Source organism: Daphnia magna, linkage group LG3 (assembly GCF_020631705.1).
Source record: "Daphnia magna isolate NIES linkage group LG3, ASM2063170v1.1, whole genome shotgun sequence".
NCBI lineage: Eukaryota > Metazoa > Arthropoda > Branchiopoda > Diplostraca > Daphniidae > Daphnia > Daphnia magna.
The window spans coordinates 2950010-2969444 of NC_059184.1; the positions used below are offsets into that span (position 1 = coordinate 2950010).

At 41.7% G+C, this 19435-nt stretch overlaps 2 protein-coding genes across 2 annotated transcripts in view; one reads left to right on the forward strand and one right to left on the reverse strand.

Annotated features, from left to right (window-relative positions):
* LOC116918957 (peroxisome biogenesis factor 1) overlaps positions 1–19435 on the reverse strand; it is an 85488-nt gene that overhangs the window by 13952 nt on the left and 52101 nt on the right.
* LOC116918965 (transcription factor Sox-21) lies at positions 1895–4123 on the forward strand. Its single transcript, XM_032924786.2, has 2 exons — positions 1895–2396; positions 2524–4123. Exons 1-2 carry the CDS (start codon positions 2102–2104, stop codon positions 3411–3413), a joined length of 1185 nt encoding a protein of 394 aa, XP_032780677.2. The 5' UTR covers positions 1895–2101; the 3' UTR covers positions 3414–4123.

A 19435-nucleotide genomic window follows, 5' to 3' on the forward strand; every position in this document is an offset into this window, starting at 1 on the left:
TCACTTGCCTCACTTTCAGGCCTGCGTGTTTGTGTATACAATGCTGCGTATATGTACAAACCAGTCTAGATCATCCGCAACAACAACTCACAAAAGACCGATGAATCTCATTAATGAAACAGGGACGGGGGCGGCGAGATTGCTACAGCAAAACAAGCTCTTCAAAAGTAGCACGTCGAAAGAATAGCGGACTTCAACAACAACGTCAACGCGTTCGAGCTCTTGTATATAATGTTAACTATAGTAGCGACAACACACAAAATATGTGTAAAGGGAGCGAAAAGGAGGCTCGTACCGGTTATATGGAAGAAGGATGAGCCGGATGAACATAAGAAAGCGTATACAAGAAAAGCGAGAGCCCGAGCTATTCAAAGATTCAAATGCAAAAAAAGCGAAAGAGAAAAAAAAGGGGGGGGGAGGTGTTGTTGTGTTTGGTAGTGTGGCGTCGTGCTGGCTGTTGTTGAAGAGTTTTGTCCATGACGTATATATATACGGTAAACATCGGCCCGTATATTCGCCCATATACAAACTATAGACGCCTCACAACGGATGGACAGTTGGAACGGGGACCGCTTTAGGTGACAGCGTGTGCTATGCGCATTGAAAAAGTCTTCCAATTCAACAGCGTCAATCCTCCCCCCTCGTCTATTACTATATACCCCTTCTATAGCCTTCACGTTGGCATGATAAATGCTTTATCGAACGGATGGTGACACAAACACACATATACCGTATATACACGTATATAGCTCAAACAAGGATCTCTATCTATACAGAGTTCTCTCCCTCCTTTTATATTCTTGTCGCCCACTCTTTTTTCTTTTTTTCTTGTATTTTCGGCTGGTTTTTATATGTACTCCGCTTTGAGGCAAACCTCATAGCAATAGAAGCGTGTGTGCTTGTTGTGTATAAAGATTTAGCAATGACGCGGACGAGTGGACGACGCGCAAGTCGTTAGACGGCCCGAATAAAAGGATTACCACACGTGCAGACAAGAGCGGCACTACAACTGAGGATGACACATGTATATACATCATTATGGAAGCATTCAACTTATATAGATGCTGTTCACCATTCAAAGAATGTGCTGGGAAGTATATAGAATCTTTCGATTTCAAATTTCGCGCCTTCTTTCATTGATGGGGGATTATTAACTCGACATAAAATTCACAAAAAAAAAAGGCGAAAGGGATTTTCAAAATGTGAAGATGAAAGGTAATAAAAATGTACAGTAGTTTGAGTTGAACGATATGAGAGTGAATGAAGTTTAAGCGGTTAGTGTTATTCTCTTCCGGAATCGAGGAAAACGAGACGGTCCTATTATAATGTGCCATACAAATAACCTCTTTTTCCCTCCTATTTGTGTGTGTGTGTGTGTGTGTGTGTCCCCAAGTTCTTTTCAGTTTGTTTCTTCGACTATTTTTCTTATTCTTTGAAGATCCGAAGAGTTTCTTTTCACTGTTTACCTTCTAACTAGAATATAAGGAACTCGGTGCAAGCCGAGGGAACAAGAGCCGGAAAAAGCTGCCAAGAAGAAAAGGAAGACGACGGAAAGACGAAAGAGGATGAGGAAGGCAAAGAAGAAAAGAAAAGAAAAGAAAAAAACATTCAATTTATAGCTTGGCTGTGTTTTCAGTTGTTTCGCCAGGCCAACGAAGAGCTACGCAGAACAATTGGTCGGAAGTAGTGTCGTAGCTCCACCCATCTTGTATTCATTCGGTTAGCCCGGCCGGCCAATGAGGGCCAACGTTCTCCAATCCCAAGAGCCGGCCCACTCACGGCGGGTGGGCTTTCCTTCTCTCCCTTCTACCCCCTCGCCATCCGTCTTTTTTTTTTTTTTTTTTTTCAAACCTGGGCCAACCCCTCAGCAGCAGCAAAATGGTGTGCAGCTGCCGTGTGAAACCTCAGTCTCAGTCGAACTCTCGCCACTGACGAACCATTTAAAAAAAGAAGCGCTCATTTCCCAACCGTTACAAGAATTCAATCGCCCACCTCCAACTAAAACCAGACAGTGATTTCCCATCGTTGTTGTTGTTGTTGTTGTTCTTTTTGAATCAATCGATCGACTCTGCACGCCGACAATTAAAAGCAATCACCGAAGATGATGGACATGTCAGTTATGCAGTCTTCACCTGGCCTCTTGATGGCTCATCATCAGCAACAGCAACACCATCACCATCAGCAACAGCAAGCTGTTGCAATGAGCATGATGCAGCAACAACAAACATCGCCCGGAAACGGCAAGAATGTCGGCGCAAGCGTAGGCCTGACCGGCGTTCTTTCCGATCACATCAAGAGGCCCATGAACGCCTTCATGGTCTGGTCCCGTCTTCAGCGCCGCAAAATCGCGCAGGACAATCCGAAAATGCACAACTCGGAAATATCCAAAAGACTCGGTAAGTTCAACACGACACATTCCATACAAGAAAACGTTTGCTTTCAAAAAACAAAAAAGAAAAAGAATCTTCTTTTAGATTCACAAAAACTAATGGACACAATAATTTTTTATTTAAAAAAAAAAAGGTGCCGAATGGAAACTGTTGAACGAGGACGAAAAGAGGCCATTTATCGACGAGGCCAAACGTTTAAGAGCTCTGCATATGAAGGAGCATCCGGACTACAAGTACCGACCCCGTCGCAAACCCAAGCCGAGCATGGCCAACAAAACGGCGGCCTATTCGTTCCCGATGCCCTACTCACTTGGCGGTATGAACCCGCATCATCACGCAGCCGCCGCCGGACTCGACACCCTCTCTTGGCTATCGGCCGCCCAGCACGCCGCTTCCGTTCAAGCCGCCAGCGTGAATTCGACTTTATCGGCCACGACGACCACCACCAACAGCACGACGGCCGGCAGTTTGTCGTCATCTGCTTCATCTGTTGCGTCGGTGACTCCTTCGCTCGACTTGGACAAGAGCCGCTTGTTTGGATTCCCTTCGCCGTACGGCTCTCACCAGCATCACTATTACGGTATGGCTGGACTTCCAGGAATGCCCGGATTGGCCGGATTGGCCGGACTTCCCAATCTCAACGCAAATAATAACGGACACAGAATGTCACCGGACAGCAATTCGCCCGTCAGTCGAATGGACGGATTCGGTATGAAAGGATCGCCATCGCCAGTTGCGTCTGTCAACTCGACATCCGGCGGCAATGGAAGTAATAGTAACAACGGCTGCGTCGTGAGTACGTCGGCCGGAATCCCTCAACATCATCAACAACAGCAATCACCGGCCGCTCTCTATTCGTCGTTGATGTACACCAAGGCTAGCGCTGCAGCCGCCGCTTCTTACCACCAGGCGGCTCAAGCGGCCGCTGCCGCCGCCGGAATGCAATATCCCGTCGCTCCGGCTGGCTATCCCTCCCTAGATCAACTGGCTGGACTACGAAGACCCGTACCCGTTCTCTACTGAAACATCTCCACTTGACGCTTTTACTTATTTTAATTCTTTGGACTGTTCCTTTTAATAATCTACAAGAAAATCAGATGAATGTCTTTTTAATTTAAGCATTTCAGAGAGAGAGAGTAGAGGGACAACACCGGTGATTCGAGGCATCTTACCTGTAACTGCATCCCCCCCCCCAGCAAAAAAGAAAAAGAAAGAAAAAAAAAAAAGTCAAATTTGGTGTAAATGTTAACTTTTCTTCAATCTCGTATTCCCCTTTTAATTCTTTTTTTGTATTCACACAAGTAATTTTCTTTTCCCAAGAATTCACATTTGATGTTCCAACGCATTACGATATATTTGAAAAAAGCAACAAAGGCGAAAGAAAGAACAAGCGCTGTTACATTTTCTTTTTGAAAGTGCGTATGCTATATAGGCCCTCACCTTATATAGATGTGTGTGTGTGTGTGTGTGTGGACGCGTATGTCTGCCTGAAAGAGAAGAGTATATTTTGTTCTTTTGTCATATCCCTCTTTTTTTTCCTCCCCTGCCGACTCGTTCATTCGTTCGTTAATTTAATCAATTGAAATTTTGTGTTTTCTCTTGATGTCACCTCATCACGATAGCAGTTTCCCTCATATACTACATGTTTCTGATTGTCGTCTGCTGTACATACGGTGTGTGTCTTTGTGTCCATGTAATTACAACGAGCTCATTATAAACGGATAAAAAAATAACAATAATACTTTCTATACTCTCAATTTTTAAACATAATCAAGACATCCAGGGCGTGAGGCTTTTCTTTTATCCACTTATTTGTACTAAAGTGTCAGGTGGGTCTCTGTAAAAGAAAGAAGAAAAAAAAGAGACTTGCCTTTCAAACCCTCCCCCGTATCCTTTAGCACATTTCCCCCCCTCTTTATTTCTTTTTTTACTCTTTCACCTGATTGATGATGAAACCGAAGCGTATCATAAGGCGAGTCGGAACTGTAACTGCTGTCCCTGCCTCTTGCTACTTCTTCCACATTTTCCCATGAAAAGAGAGAAAGGAAATGGGGGAAAACACACAATAGCCGCTCCCCTTTCTTTCTCTCTTCTTCTTTTTATTTTTTAAACCCTGTAATACCTTATATTCTATTGAAGGTCTTCATTTATTACTCTTTTCTCTGTGTACATAAGATCCAGTACACTCTTATTTTCCAGTGCGACTCGCCATAGTAACGACCTCTTTTACTTATGTTTTATGTCAGACGTTTCGGGGAAGTGTGTGTGTGTGGGGGGGACTAACTGACGTAACAGGTCATTTATGTACAGATCATTTCGCCTATTAGAGTTAAAAGAAAAAAAAACTAAGCTCTCCCGCTGATAACAGAGAGGTGTACTATTTTCATGCGAGTGTATAGGCCTTGATGTGAAGAAGGTCGTGCCGGATGAGGAGGCGGAGTAATGTCGCCATCTTTTGTTTTTGTTTCTCAATTACGCTCAAAATGTATCTGAAAGTGACGAGAAAAGAAAAGAGGGGAAAGAAACAGAATTGAATTCCACAATTGTGCAGAAATCGGGAAAGAAAAGACTCGTGTGTCAAGATAAACAAAGTTGATATCTCCTTATAGTTGTAATATTTTTCATTATTCAACTGTCGCTCTTCTTTCTTACCTTTTGTTTCGTTATTATTATTTTTTTTTTTTTTACCTTGTGTGTGTTACGTGAAATTTAGATCAAAGTGTCAGCCGGACACATGCCACAGTTGCGTGATGGCTGATAGCGCAACAACGCAAAGTCCGCTTCTATAAATATATAGCCCACGAAAAGAAAGACAAACGAACAAGTATATAGAAACCAGTCGCAGCATGAATAATTCAAGAAGGGTCGCCACCTTTTTTTTTTTTTTGCAGGTAGACGCAACATATTTAGAGTAACAAAAAAAAAAAAAGGGAAAGATCCTGACACTCGACACGGGCGCGCGATAGATCTGTCAATAGCGCACGAAATGACATCTCAAAAAGAAAAGCTATATGATCTAACGTCAAAGCTTTATGATCATATACGGCAAGAAAAAAAAAACAAAACAAAACAAAAGACGAAAAACAAAAATGTCTGAGCAAAAATTCCAGAGTTCGTTCATCATCCGTTGTCAAATCTAAACGTAAAAGAATAAAAAAACAAAACAAAAATGAAGCTGAATAGCCTCAAGGAGTATGGAGATTTATGGGCGAGGGGTATGCTTAGAAACGCATTACGTACGTATAAAAAGCCTCCTAAAAAAAACGTTGAAAATAGAATGAATAAAAAAAAATAAAGAAGAAGAAAAAGAGAAACAAACAAACAAAAGAGAGAAAAGGAGAAGAGTTATGCTGAATTCGATGCGTAGAAACAGGCGGAATGGGCGCGCGCAAGAGGCGAAAAGGGCCGAACCCTTTGCAGGATAATTAGGTTTCGTGTTGATCTGCCTCTTTGAAAGGCAAATGATCTCATCAAGCGGTCGTAAATAATTGGCGGTGCCCATACGGTGTGTCGGCAAACGTCGGTCGGTGCCAAGAAGAAGCTACAACAGGCAGTTTCCGCCCAAGCGCTGGCCCCGTCCATCACACGCCGCCGCTTTTTTCTCTCTTTCCAAACGGGGCGAAAAACGGCAGCGCTGCCATCATCACCGCACTACACGCTACCACTACTGCCACTAGCCTACCGCACCAACACTAACTTAAAAAAAAAAAACGGAGCCGCCAAAAGGCTGCAAGAAGTGCCAGCGGTTGGCTTTTCCAAACACACACACACACACAAAACTAGTGTCGGCCACCGTCTCTTCAGCGAGGCCGTTTTTTAAAATGCGCCAACTTCTAATGGGATAAGTACAGGGCAGAAGCGCATCATCGGCCAACGATGGAAAGAAAAAAAAAAAAAACTAGCTCAAAACACACACATGCAAAGTTAGGGAAGAGGATGCCACCCTCTTATGTATATTACACAGCAGTGAGAGGCGGTTCGACTCTTATGAGGTGGGAGGGTTTTTTTTTTTTATCCTTCTGTTTTCTTTCTTTCTTTTTTTTTCCCGAAAGAGAAAGAAAATTGCAGCCAGTCCTGTATAATTAAGCCTATTCGTTTCAAACAACGAGCCGATGTCGGTTACGCTCAATGATGGGAGCGGACGGGCACAACGAGCGCAACCGAGTCGGAACCGAAGAAAAGAAAAATGAACATTTGCCGATCATTTTTTTTTTTTCTTCTTCTTCGTCTTCAAAAGGTAGAAATGCAAAGTGTCTTTTTAACTTTGGTCGGCTCTCTTGTTTGCCTTGTCTATTAGACAAACATGCGGGCGTGCACTGGGCAAATACAAAACCAGCACACACACACACACACACACCACCACAGAGCAGCCACGATACATCAGTTCAATTCTCCCCGACTCGTTTGTTGCTTTTCTTTCGATTCTCTTCGCTTCACTTTTCCATAATCTTTTCTTTCATTCTAGGTATACGTTTATAATAACACGCTGACGGCTAAAGCTCGAATCACACAAGAGGAACGGTCGGGAAGAATAAAAAAAATAAACAAAAACTGTTTCTTCTGCCCGCCCACTCAAACAAACAAAACAAAAAATGAAAATGGCCGAAAGGACGGCCCTTTTTTACACATATGCGGTCGGGCTCACGTGTCGTCCCGTTGCCGGAGCTTTTGTATATTAGCCCCCCATACAAAAAACCCCCAAAAAAACTCCCAACATTTTTCTGTGTACCTATACTGTAGACTACATAGCTAAATCACGCATGTATATCATCACCCTAGAAGTCGTGAAAAAGGGGAGAAAAAAAGGGCTTTGTCGGCATCGATACTGCTTGTTTGAATTTCCCTCTTTTAACATTGCTAACAAGACGATTTCCTCTCTGTGTGTTTCTTGAAATGCGGTTGCGTGGTGGGGTGTCATTTTCTTGCCCTCCATCATTTTTTTTTGGGGGGGGGCTTTCGTTTATACGTGTACAGCTGTTAACTTATATCCCACGTGTATATAGTACTGGGTTGTATACACAGGCAGTGCAATGCGACGGTACAATAGCAGAAGAGAGAAAAGAAACATCCGACTGTCTGAGATGAATTTCGCGCAAAGACATGGCCAGAAAAGTAATGTAGCATAGACATGGACATTCATCATCAATAGTTTTGCATATTCGAAAATTGGCTATCCTCTTCATTTCCTCCTACATAGTTTGCCTCGCTCCTTGCACCCCTTTCTAAACAGGACAATGGGAGAAGAGAAACAATAGAATCGGGGCAGATAGACAAGGAGGAGAAAACTAAATCGAAAACAAGCCAAAAGCTGACGTGCGTCGCTTTTGTGATGATGACAGCAACAACCGGAGGGACGAACGAAATGAAAGGCAGACCTCTATGTAACTCTTATATAGTTATACGGTATATATGCGTATACATGTAGATGTGTGTGTATATATACTGTGTTATGTTTTCTATTGGTACGGTAGACAAGAGCACACAAGAGGAAGAATTTTTGTTTTTGTTTTTACGAAGAGTTAGCGTGTCTTTCGACCATGCAATATGCAAACGAATAAAGCGACCGACAGTAGTCGTACTGGCCCTGTATATAGTTGTCCCTAAAGCAAACAGCCAAAAGAACGAGAAAGGGCATCCAACAGAACGACGACCTATTGTTTTCCTTCTTCCTGTTTCTCTTTTGCTGCACTGTTTTTGTCATCAATGTTCAATACCAGCAGCTTTTCAAAAGATCCCTGTTTGGCCGCGTATAGTATATACTACGATGGAAATGTCGAAAGCCGGAGAAATGCAAATGCAAACTCAAATTTTGTGCACGACGCAAATGAAAATGCTGGCATAGGCAGACGGCAAAAACAGGACATTGTGCGACATTTTCATAAATGGCCGAATCGTCAGTTATCCCAATCAAACAGAAACAGGAAGCACAAGGGCAAGATGGGCTGGCTTGATTAGAATTCGATTTTCATTTTCACTAATTAAAAAAAAAGAAAAGAAAAAGGTTTCGATTTTCTTGTGAGAATAAACTGGATGGCAATCAAAGGACGAACGTATAGGATTCAGAAAGGCAGTACAGGAATTCCGGTTGGCGCAAAATGCGTGGCGAATTCTTGCCAACCGTAACGACCCCGTCGGTCTGCTGATCAATGAAACAAACAACCAAACAACAAGATTGCATCAGCATTTTTTTTCCCCCGTCCTTTTCTCATCGTATCACGAGTGAACATCAGCTTTTTATGCGTTACAGGTATTTTGTACACAACAAAATACGAGCGTCTCAATAACCAGCCCTTTCCGGTCGGGAGGTATACGCACCTGATCTATGATCCCACGGCTGAATAAAAACATTTTCGTTGAACGCAACTGGCGGATAGTCGACCGTATTAACGAACTTATGGATGGCATTTTGCAACGGTTTTTCTCCCTTTTTTTTCATTGCAAAAAGTTCTTTCCAACCCAGTCAATGAGACAAGTGTAGAAATACGCTACACACAGTTTCGTTTGTTGCTCTTTTTTTTTTTTATTCCATTCTTCTGTTAAGTTGGTTTTTGAATGCTCTCAGCGTCAGGTCCCCCCGCCTTTCACACACATACCATTGAAAGGTGTCGAGTTATGTGGATCAATGGGAGAGAGGAGAAGGAGGACCTCGGCATGTACGACCATCGAAAGAGCCATCGTCAGTCGACTAAATACCAGAAGATCAAAAAGAAAAAGGTGAGAAGAAGAAAAAAGAAACGGTTATTTTTCTTTTCTTGGACCAGAAACACCCGACGCATTTCGTCGTATGACATTCCTGGGCTTCTTTCCTCCCCACCTTCCAATAACCCCCACCAACTCCCCTTGCATACGTTCCCACCTTCTTCATTCCTGCCATTCACCTTACCAGGTGAAGATCAGGTGAGAAAAGAATTTGCCTCCGCTCGCAAACCCAAACAACCATTGATTTCCCCTTCCTTTTTATTTATCCTGTTCCCATACGAAAACTTGAATCAAAATGATTTCATTCGATTACATCCAAATCTGAAAACGGGACTGTCAATAAACGCGTCACGAGTCGCATGTAAGCAATAATTTTAGAGGTTGGCCGACACGGCCGGCAAATGTCTTCCAGCAATCGAGTTGTCCCAGGTTGGAGAAAATGCATCGAGGAGAGCCATCAACTGGAAGAGAATTTCATGTGTTTCCTGGCTATTTTTCAAATCATTTTTTTTTTCCTTTTTTTTTTTCAGAAGCGGCTTCGACTTTAGCTTCACACGCAGAAGAATAGGCTCCCTTGACCAGCCTGTCAACCCGTTTATGGTCAACAAAAGAAGATCGCCGGGTGGGTTCCCCCCCATTTTTAGTTTATACACACGTCGCGAGTACAGAGCCTAAAAGCTTGCTGAGAGAAGAAAAGAATAAAAAAAAATAAAAAGGTTTGAAAATACAATAAGAAACGAAGAAAAGGGCGAAAAAAAAAAAAAAGGAGTAGGATGGACAAACCGAATCGCTTAAAGAGGCATTTTTCTATTCTTTTCTTTGGGCTATTCTTCATCGATGGCGGAAGACACCTGGGCCACAACTATTTCAATTTCCTTTTTTTTTTTTTTTTGCAAGGGGACTATGGAGGATTTTTTGTTCTTCGTCCAATCAAAGATGGAAGGTAAAAGACATTCGCACAGTCCATAGCACTTTGAAGAGGGAAAAAAAATAAAAACAAAAGACGGGACCCATAGATCTGGGATGTTGTTATAGTCCTCCGGTAGGCCTTCTCCCTTCATCTCTTTTGCGCGCACCTTTTGATCAATTCTCGTTCAATTGGAAAGCCCAGCCCTCGTTTTTCCTCAGTTGGTCTCGTCGTTGTTGTTGTTCCAGCTTCTAATCTCCTACACAAGTGGTACGTCATAGTCGAATGAAAATGGGCAAATGTTGCAAGAATAAGAGAAGGTCTAAAGAGGCCAAGCCAAAAGAAGTGAAAACAAAACACCTTCCACCATCTTTTGTTTTGTTTTTTTATCTTTTCCTTGCAGCAAAAATAAAAGGCAAACAAAACAAAAAAAAAAACAACGAAATTAAAATGAAATAAAAAAAAAAGGTTCCACTTTTGGTTCCAGTCAAGAGGCACATTGTTTCTGACCAGCCCAGCAGACATCAAGTGGCTGGGTACATTACAATTTTCAAAGGAATATAAAAAGGCTCTCTTTTTTTATTTTCCCCTCATTGTGCAGGCAGGTTTTTTGTTTCTCCAATATGTCAACACAATAACATCGTCCATACATAAAGACGGAAAATAAAATTTAAAAAAATAAATAAAAAAAAAGAGGCAAAGTAGAATAGAACACCTCGATCTCGGTGAACCTTTTCAGTCATCCACAGCAAACAACAACAAGATAAAACAAGAAAGAAAATTTGAAAAAACAAAAGACAAACTTGTAACGAGATTTCTCTTCAATCAACAGGGAACCCCCCTCTTGTTTTGTTTGGCGTTTTGATTTAAAGGGCCACTCTTTTTAATGCAGACCAGAATAGTGGAACATAAAGCTTGACAAGTATCAAGAGCCCAAAGGGAAGACAAGAGAGATGCAACGATAGTTTCCCAGCCGGAATAATCCGCTTCCCGCAAACGAGGGGAAAACAAAAATAAAAAATAAAAACATAAAAGAATTCTTTTATTCGAAAATCTATACGAACCAACGTCTCGGCTATTTTTGGTTGCGTTGCTCGTCGCTCGCTTTTGTCTTCCAAACTGTTGTTGTTCTTAGCGACACTTGAGTAAAGAAAAATACAAGTGCGAGGAATAATGCGAGACCATTATCCGAGTTCCCCTTTTTGATCATTCTCCGTTCAACGTTACGCTGTCTCTTTTCTTTCGCTTTGTGTGTCTACTTCCATTTTGTGTTTACACGTTAACTGACAAATAATAATAACATCACAAAATAAAAGCCGCTTTTGTTTACGGTCATCCTCCAATTGTTTTCATCGTTCTCTTGGTGCTGTACATTCAACGAAACCCCCAAAAATGTCGTGACGATGCCAGGCTATAAGAAATCAGACAAAAAGTGGTCGAAACTAACCCCCCGTCTAAATTTTAAAAAAAATGTAGACGGACGACAGATACAACGGGCGGAAGAACGGCATCCATTGTTAGTTTGTTGTTCGTAGCACACAGGAAAAAAATAAGTAAAAGAAAAGTGGTGTGTCCAAAAGGCGATGGCTAACACAACCTTTAATGGAGGAGGTCTCCGAATAGGAGCAAAAAAAAAAACAAACTAAAAGGGCCTAGAGGGAAAAAATCGAGCCAAAGACGTGACGTGTTCATTCCGCACAACATAATAGCCAAAACGAAAATATCAGGAAAAAAGAAAAGAAAAATGTTCTTATTGTGATGGCTTTTGTTTGACCCTGTGGGCTTTTAGTGCCGGGCACCATCAGCACCAACCAACCACTACGAAGAGAGAAGAAATAACCAAACAACTGCTCAACAACAAGACAGACAGACACACACACACAACAACAACAACATCACACACACAAAAAATCACTATAGCTCTCTGCTCACCTCGATATGGTGGCGTGTTGGGCTACCAAAAGGTGATGTGAAACTCAATAAGATGACGGGTCATAAATGGGGGAAACGACTTTTGAAAGAAAAAAAAAATAAAAATATGAGACGAATAAAAAGAAAAAGAAAAAAACAAAAACACCTTTTCCCATTTTCTTCTTCTTTCCAATTGGAGAGAAGCAAGAACACATGTCCAATACAGACACCTGTAGTTATGGCCAGTTGTATATTACATTCGTATCTAATCCGACTGTTATACACAACGTCAGCTGTAAACGTGGGAGAAATGAAGACGAAGGAGAAAGAAGAGAGAGAGAAAAAGAGATACAAATCAACCAGCGGTCAATGAATATTGCCCAATCAATTAGGCACTTTTTTGTGTGTGTGTTAGCGCGACACCCTCGCACAAAGGGGGAAAATAAAATAAAGGCCCAACCAAAACGGAATACGACTTTATTGTCAATAATAATAATAAAAGAAAAAAAGGTAAGCCAAAATTGAAAAAAAAAAAGAAGATAAAAAAAACAATTGGTGTTTTGTTTTTTCAGTCAGTTTGCCACACGTAAACGTGCTTCATTGTAACGTGTACAAACACGAACAATATACCCGTATTTAGGCATGTCTCTTTGCGCACCATTTGACACGTCGAAACAAAACCCTCTAGAAAAACGACATGCGCAAACACGACAAATGAAAATTTGAAAAAAAAATATATTATATACATATACAATCAGAGGAAACAATATGTATGAGTTGGCCACGTCCGAGGCCAGCTGCATCAAAAAAATAAGAAAAAACAAAACAAAAAAATCTAAAATCAAATAGTAAACGTCAGTTGTAGTGGTGGAACAACTGAAATCGTTTCACAATCAGACACCGGTCGTCCGTTTCATTTTCTCGCAGAGTGATCTTGTCAGTGCTGTGTGTGTGAGAAACAAGAGGGGCCCACCAACAAACAAGCTCTACACCATCTGATTCACGTGTGTACGTCTCCCCACTAAGAAAACAAAAAAAAATAAAAGTTGAAATAAAAAAAGAAACAAAACAACAGAAAGAGCTTTCAAATCAGCTGTCAAGCTCATTTTTCTCTCTCTCTCTTTCTTTGAATCTACATATTTGATTGACGTAGAAACAGAGAGAACCGCTCTGATGGAACACGGGCGTTGAAGTCGCCGTTGCCCTTTTTTCTTTCCCCTCTTCTTATTATTTTAAAACCAGAAATAAAAGCAGGACGATAGCAAAGAAAAGGAGAAGAAATCCCTCCTTTAAAAAAAGAGAGAGAGAAGAAAATGACACGCGTCATTGACGTCAGGTAAAAAGAAAAAAATCTAAAATCAAAAGGAAATGAACTGGTAGTGTGTGGTGGATAAACAAGCATTGTCAAGTTATAAGAAATCCAGAGAGAGAGAGAGATACACTCACACTTAAAAAATCAAATCAAAAGGTTTTCCACGGCACGCTCGATAGATAGGAAGCAGCCAACAAGAGAGGGTGTTATTACAGTGAGAAAAAGAAAGAAAGGACCGGAGCTACACAGTGCTGGCAAAAGAATGTATTTCACTGGAGGGAGGCCCCCCCCCCCCACCAAAAATGTTGTGGTTGAACGATTGTGAGTGTGTGCGCGCTGGTCTCGAAAAACGTGCCAATGAAGTCACCGGCATTCTCGTCGTGCTTCTCACGACCCCCTTCAACCTCTTTTTTTCTTTTATTCTCTCTCATTTTCTTATACAGTTTCTATTGACAACGTTGTTCTTCTAACAGACGATGGGCTGCTGGGAAAATAAAAAAAAAAAAAGAGGAAAGACCAAAGAGAGGTTGAGGACGCCCCGTGAATAATTAGCACCTCGGCCCCTTTTGCGGTGAATGTCGATAATTTTTTTTTTTTGAAACAAACTTGGGATATATGATGATGAAGGTCCCACAGATCCCCCTATTACGAAAGGGGGTATCTATTTTTGTGTGTGTGTGTTGGTCCCGTCGCGAACGCGAGAGTCGTCGGTCAACCGCTTACAGCGCCGTAGGTGGCGCTTATGTTCTCGCTTAAGACTACTATATTATTCTTTTTCTTTCTCATTCTTTCTCTCTGTCTCTATACGTGTCTCTTCTTCTTTCATTTTTTTTTTAAGGTTTCAGTCGCCAAGGGAAAACAAGAGGGACTCACCGCTGCGAGAGTCCCGCGTTCGTTCCTGTCTATTTCGTATGCAAAAAAGCGTATAAGAGGAAACCGACGGCGGCAGTCGCGTGAATTATGCACATCTTAGGGACACATGCACAGACAGAGCTGCCTTCCTTTTTTTTTTTTTGGTGTTAAACACAGTCAACTGCAGGGTAACAAATATGACTATGCGCTCATCGTTATATGCCTGCATCCCTGGAGCAGTTTCATGCGTGTTTTTTCTATTCTCTCTTTTAACATCGTGAAAAATATACAGAAAAAAGAAAGAGGGAAAACAAGGAAAAAAGGCGTTTAATCGTCCATCGATCATCACCTTTTAGCTTTGAGATCAGACGCGCTAGCGACGGGAGATTTTTCTATCCGAAATGTTATTCAAACAAAACAAAACAACAACAAACTCTTGTCTTTTTCTGGCTCTCGTTTGTTCCTTACTCCCCCCTTCTCATTTCTATACGAGACGAAAGAAGCGAGAGAGTGATTTGAGAAAACGGTTACTTTGCGCGCTGTGGATAACACGCTGACTTGAAATTATGCGCGACATGTGCTTCGCGCAGGCGCGCAGGGGTGGCAAGGAGATGCTGCACTCCACTTTGGGATCATCACACAGAGGAATGAAAGGAGAAATACTGCCGGCGTTTCTCAGTTTTGGCCTCGGCGTCACACACGTCCCATTACGCAAACATGAATTCAAACAACACACAACAACACATTATCCGCCTCTACTCCAACCCCCCACTCACATGTTCTTTTTTTTTTTCTATCCGTGTTTTGTTTTCATTTGATTTTTAGGCCCTTTTCTTTTTTAAACATAGACGGATCGAATCCGTGTGATTTCTGTCCGCCTATTTCATAAGCAGACGAGATTATGACAAGGGGCCTTTTAAACTTTCCCCCCCTCCCACCCGTCTCCTCTAACGGTATGTAAATGACGTATTAAAGACAATGTGCGTGTTGGACAATACCTTTCTTCTTTTTGATATTGTTTTCATTGAAAAGTGACGAGTGACAGCTAATATAGGCTTTCGGTGCTGATTGGATTGTTTTGACACGTGTGAATAGTTTATACTGCTTGACGAGCTCACATTGAACCGACGTGTAGCTGAAGATGGGGAAGAAGGAACACACACACACACACGAAAAAGAAATAAAAAGGGAAAGGGGGGAGTCTATTTCATCGGCATGCCATAGCCGACATTCTTCGGCGTTGTGTTCGAGACGGATTGACAATGTGACATTTGTTGCCTCAACTACCTGACGCGTCACAGCAGCCATTATTGGCGTTTTCGTGTCTTGCCAAAAAAGCTATTATTCAACATCCGGCCTTTACAACATGCGGTCAGAAGGCGAACATTCAACAAAGCAAAGGAGAAAAAAAAATTAAAATAAAAATAAGAAATTCTGTATAGGTAAAGTGCATCGTTTACAATAGAGTCAACCAAAAAGTTCAAAAAAAAAGGGAGGGGGGAACCTCAGGAAAAAAAAAATTGAAAAAAGAAAAGAAACTTTGGCGTAGTAGGAGGAGAAACTACACAGGTGGGGGAGGTGGGCACATCTTTAGCCCTCCTCCCTCTAATGTTGAGGCTGTATCAGGTGTTGTGCGCCAAAAGAAACATGGCCTAGCGGTGGGATGGGAAAGAGGGGCAGGGGGGGAGAAGAAAGAGGATCTTAAGGATGAAGTTAGGAACAATGGCCCCCAAAGTCCGTTTGGCAAAGTGGTTTGGGCTGACTCGGCAGGCGGCCCTGACACCTTCCCATTCTTTTGGAAAATGCGACATTTGTCTTGTTTTGCGTCCCTGTGTCTTTGGCGCGTACGACCATCCATCCTACGTGCCCAGTTGTTCTTCATATCTCTCTCTCTTCTTTTTTTTTTGTGAAAGGAGGAAGTCTCTCGGGTGAGAGCCGGCCGATCCACACACACACACACAAAACCAAAGGCAAAGAAAAAGGAAAAAAAAGGACCGGATGAGAGAAGAACTAAAGCCAAAATACCCCCAACTGTTTTTGTCTCTCTCTCTCTCTCTATCGAGGCCTACAATTTCAAACGGGAGGAGTTACTTTTCTATGGGTCACAAGGAATTCAATCCCCCCTTTAAATAAAATTTAAAAAAAAATGGCCCATAGACAGAAAGGTAAATGAAAAAACAAAAACGTTTCAATAGCATTTCCCTTCGGAGATGCACGTATGATTCTATATAAAGACCGACTTTAAGGTGATTCTTTTCCCTCCTCCTTCCAATTTGGTTTTGTTGTCCAACTGACAATGACGTGCGCTCGCTTTTCATCCATTTTTTTTCTTCACAACATCAAAAAGATTCAAGAGTCTTTCTTCTCACTACAGCAACACATTTTAATAGCATCATCTGGAGCTTAATATCACAGAAACAATGTATCAGCTCATTGGATCTTGTTCTCTTCAGTTGTCTTGTTTTTTTTTAAATTATTATTTCTATTCTCTTTTATTCTTTTAAGTTGAAAAAAATATATATATCAAAGCTCTTTGCGCACATCAAGGCTCCAGCGCATATAGAGGCTAAACGCGCGCACGTCTTTTGACCCCCCAAGATGCTGTCAAATGATTCCTTATTCGTTTTTTTTTTTTTTCTTATTCTTTTCCATCTTGTTCTTTAAAGCTTTTTTTTTCTTCTTCTTCTTCTTTCCTCAGCGGGTATCCCATTAGTCCGGGCGGTATATGTTCGGGTTGGGCGCAATGTCACGTGAAACACCTCGGGAAGTCTCATATCTTTCGTGTTACCACCATAAGGCAAGACACGCACTTTGCGCGCAAGTTCAAAAGAAAATGGGGAGGTAAAAAGAAACAAGAAAGAGAAAAAAAAAAAATCACACGGTGTGTGTGTGTGATGGTGGTTCGTGTTAGACACCGACACCGTTGGATATATGATGTCACTGTCCAATCGCGATCACATCTTTTCGATCGTATCTCTTTCACTCTACTTCACGTGGTGTCTCTCGTTTGGCTCTCTTCTAATAAAAAAGAAGAAGAAGAGAAGGGAGGAAAGAAGGGAAATATAAAAAAAAAAACACATGATCGGTTTCCTCTTTCTTTTTCGTATAATCGATACGCCATCAAAGAGGGGATCACAAAACGTTACAAGGTACACAAACGAGATTCCTTAGAGATGCGGTTGGCCATCGGATCGCCGCCGCCCTGCGCTAGAATGCGTCCACCTACACACAGAAAAAATGCAACCCATTTTTCATTTGAAAAAAAAAAAGGGAAATCGAAGATTGAAAGCAAAAAATAAAAATAAAGTTAATGGGCGGTTAACATTCGCTCGAATTTTGTGTGTTATTTCATTTGATGGTCTGCTCCACCTGTCAGGTCACAAAGGTCAACCTGTTCGTTTTGGAATGTGCATACAATCTCAAGCAGACAACTCTGGTAACTTCCTCCTCGTTTTCCTTTTTTCTTTCTAGTTGAACGCTGGACATTCATGAAGAAAGAAAAAGAAAAAGAATCGACCTTTAAGGATATGGTGTCAAGGGAGGGCTGGTATTTGTCCTACGAGCTTTTTTCTTCTCCAACGCGCTTTAGGGTGTGCATGGGCTTTCCTTTTTTTGTGTGTGTGTGTGTTGAGAATCCAATTGAGAAAAGGCTATACTACCGGCCATAGTTACTGTGTCACTGTACAAGCACACACTAGAATGCGCATACTATAAAAAAATAAAATGGGGGAAAAATAGGGGGTTTCTCCAGCATTTGTCTACCCTACCTGGAATGCTGCAAAGGTAGAGAGGCCAAAAGAAAAAAAAAAAGGAGCGGTTCACCTGACAGACAGCTTGTCGCCTCAGCTTCTCTCCCTATATTCTAACCCCTCAGCTGAAATAATAATAACAATAAAAAGATAGGCAGAAAGAAAAAGGGATAGAAAAAGGTCCTCTCCACCTTTTCTTTCTTCAACAGAGGGACACACCATCATTTACGGCCGGAAGTGCAGTCTCTCCTTCTCGTAGTTGTGTCCAGTCTTCTTCTATACAGGCCATTCTCTGCTGCTGCTGCCTATAGACCTCTGCGTATCTATTCATCCACTTAAAGAGGTGGTTGCTTTTCTTGTTTCCTTCCCAATCAGCCTAACCTATTCAAACTTTATGTCGCTGCCGTGCGAGACCCCGAAGCCTCGTAGCACACACGCACACACAGGTGACACTTCAAGAGTCTTTTTCTTCTTCTTTCCTGAATGGCTGCGACGCGTCGGGTCACAATGTTACACACACGCAATGATTTACACACCAAACCAGCCTTTTCATGCCATTCTTCATTCTATTATATACTATTATAATATCCTATCGCGTTTTCTTTTTTTTTACTACGCTTTTCCTTCTTTTTTTCTTTGGCCATTGCCCTTTTAGCCTATACGCAACGAGCAGAAACATCAAATTACAGACGCCGTTACAACACGCGGCTCAGTCGATCACCGAATGTCTTCGAGTCGCGATATACTCCACGCTGGAGAAAGGAGACCTAAAAAGACCGTATACAAAGGAATTTGAAAAGAGAAAAGAAGAAGAAGAAATGTGCGCGTGTTGTCACGAACGAGCGGCCGGCTCTTCTCAACAACGAAAAATAAATAAATAAAATTCCCTGCACAGTCCGAATGGCCGTCGAAAAATGAAAAAAAATAAAAATGTAAAAGAAAATGGCGCTCACGGGGTTTTGTAACAGGGCCCAAACAACATGCAACATGGGATTGGACATGGAGAAAGGGGTTCTAAAAAAAAAAAAAAAACGTGGTGATTAGCATAGCAAAGGATCCACCGCTCTGGTCACGTAAAAAGAGACGAAAAAGAAGAGGAGAGAAAAAAAAAATAATAATTTAAGATTGGAATTGAAAATAACTTGCGTGTTTTTTTATTCCGGGGATAAACGTCTGTATAATTAACATTTTTGAGCCGCTGAAAAAAATAATAAAATCGAAGAGACAAGTGTCGAACGATAATCGCAAGATTTCCAGGGAAACCTAAAAACTGCTCCACATCACAAAAAGGGCAGAACTGAGTGCAGCGTGATTTCAAAATGTACGAGGCATTTTTGGCCGGCAAGTCGTGTACTTAAACGTGGTGGACTGGCACGTGCGTTGCCTCTACTTCGGCCCAAATGATATAGGATGGCGGTTCTATACGGAAAATGAATCGAATTAACGACAGAATACGCCCCCGATTACAGCGCAAAAGTTTCTATTATGATGTGTGGAATGTTCAGATCAATTGGGGGAAAGAAGAAGAAAGAAAAAAAAAAAACGAAGTCGTTGAATCGTGACAAGTTTTCGGTTGAATAAAATGGACTAAAGAATGGGAACCACCCAAAACGAT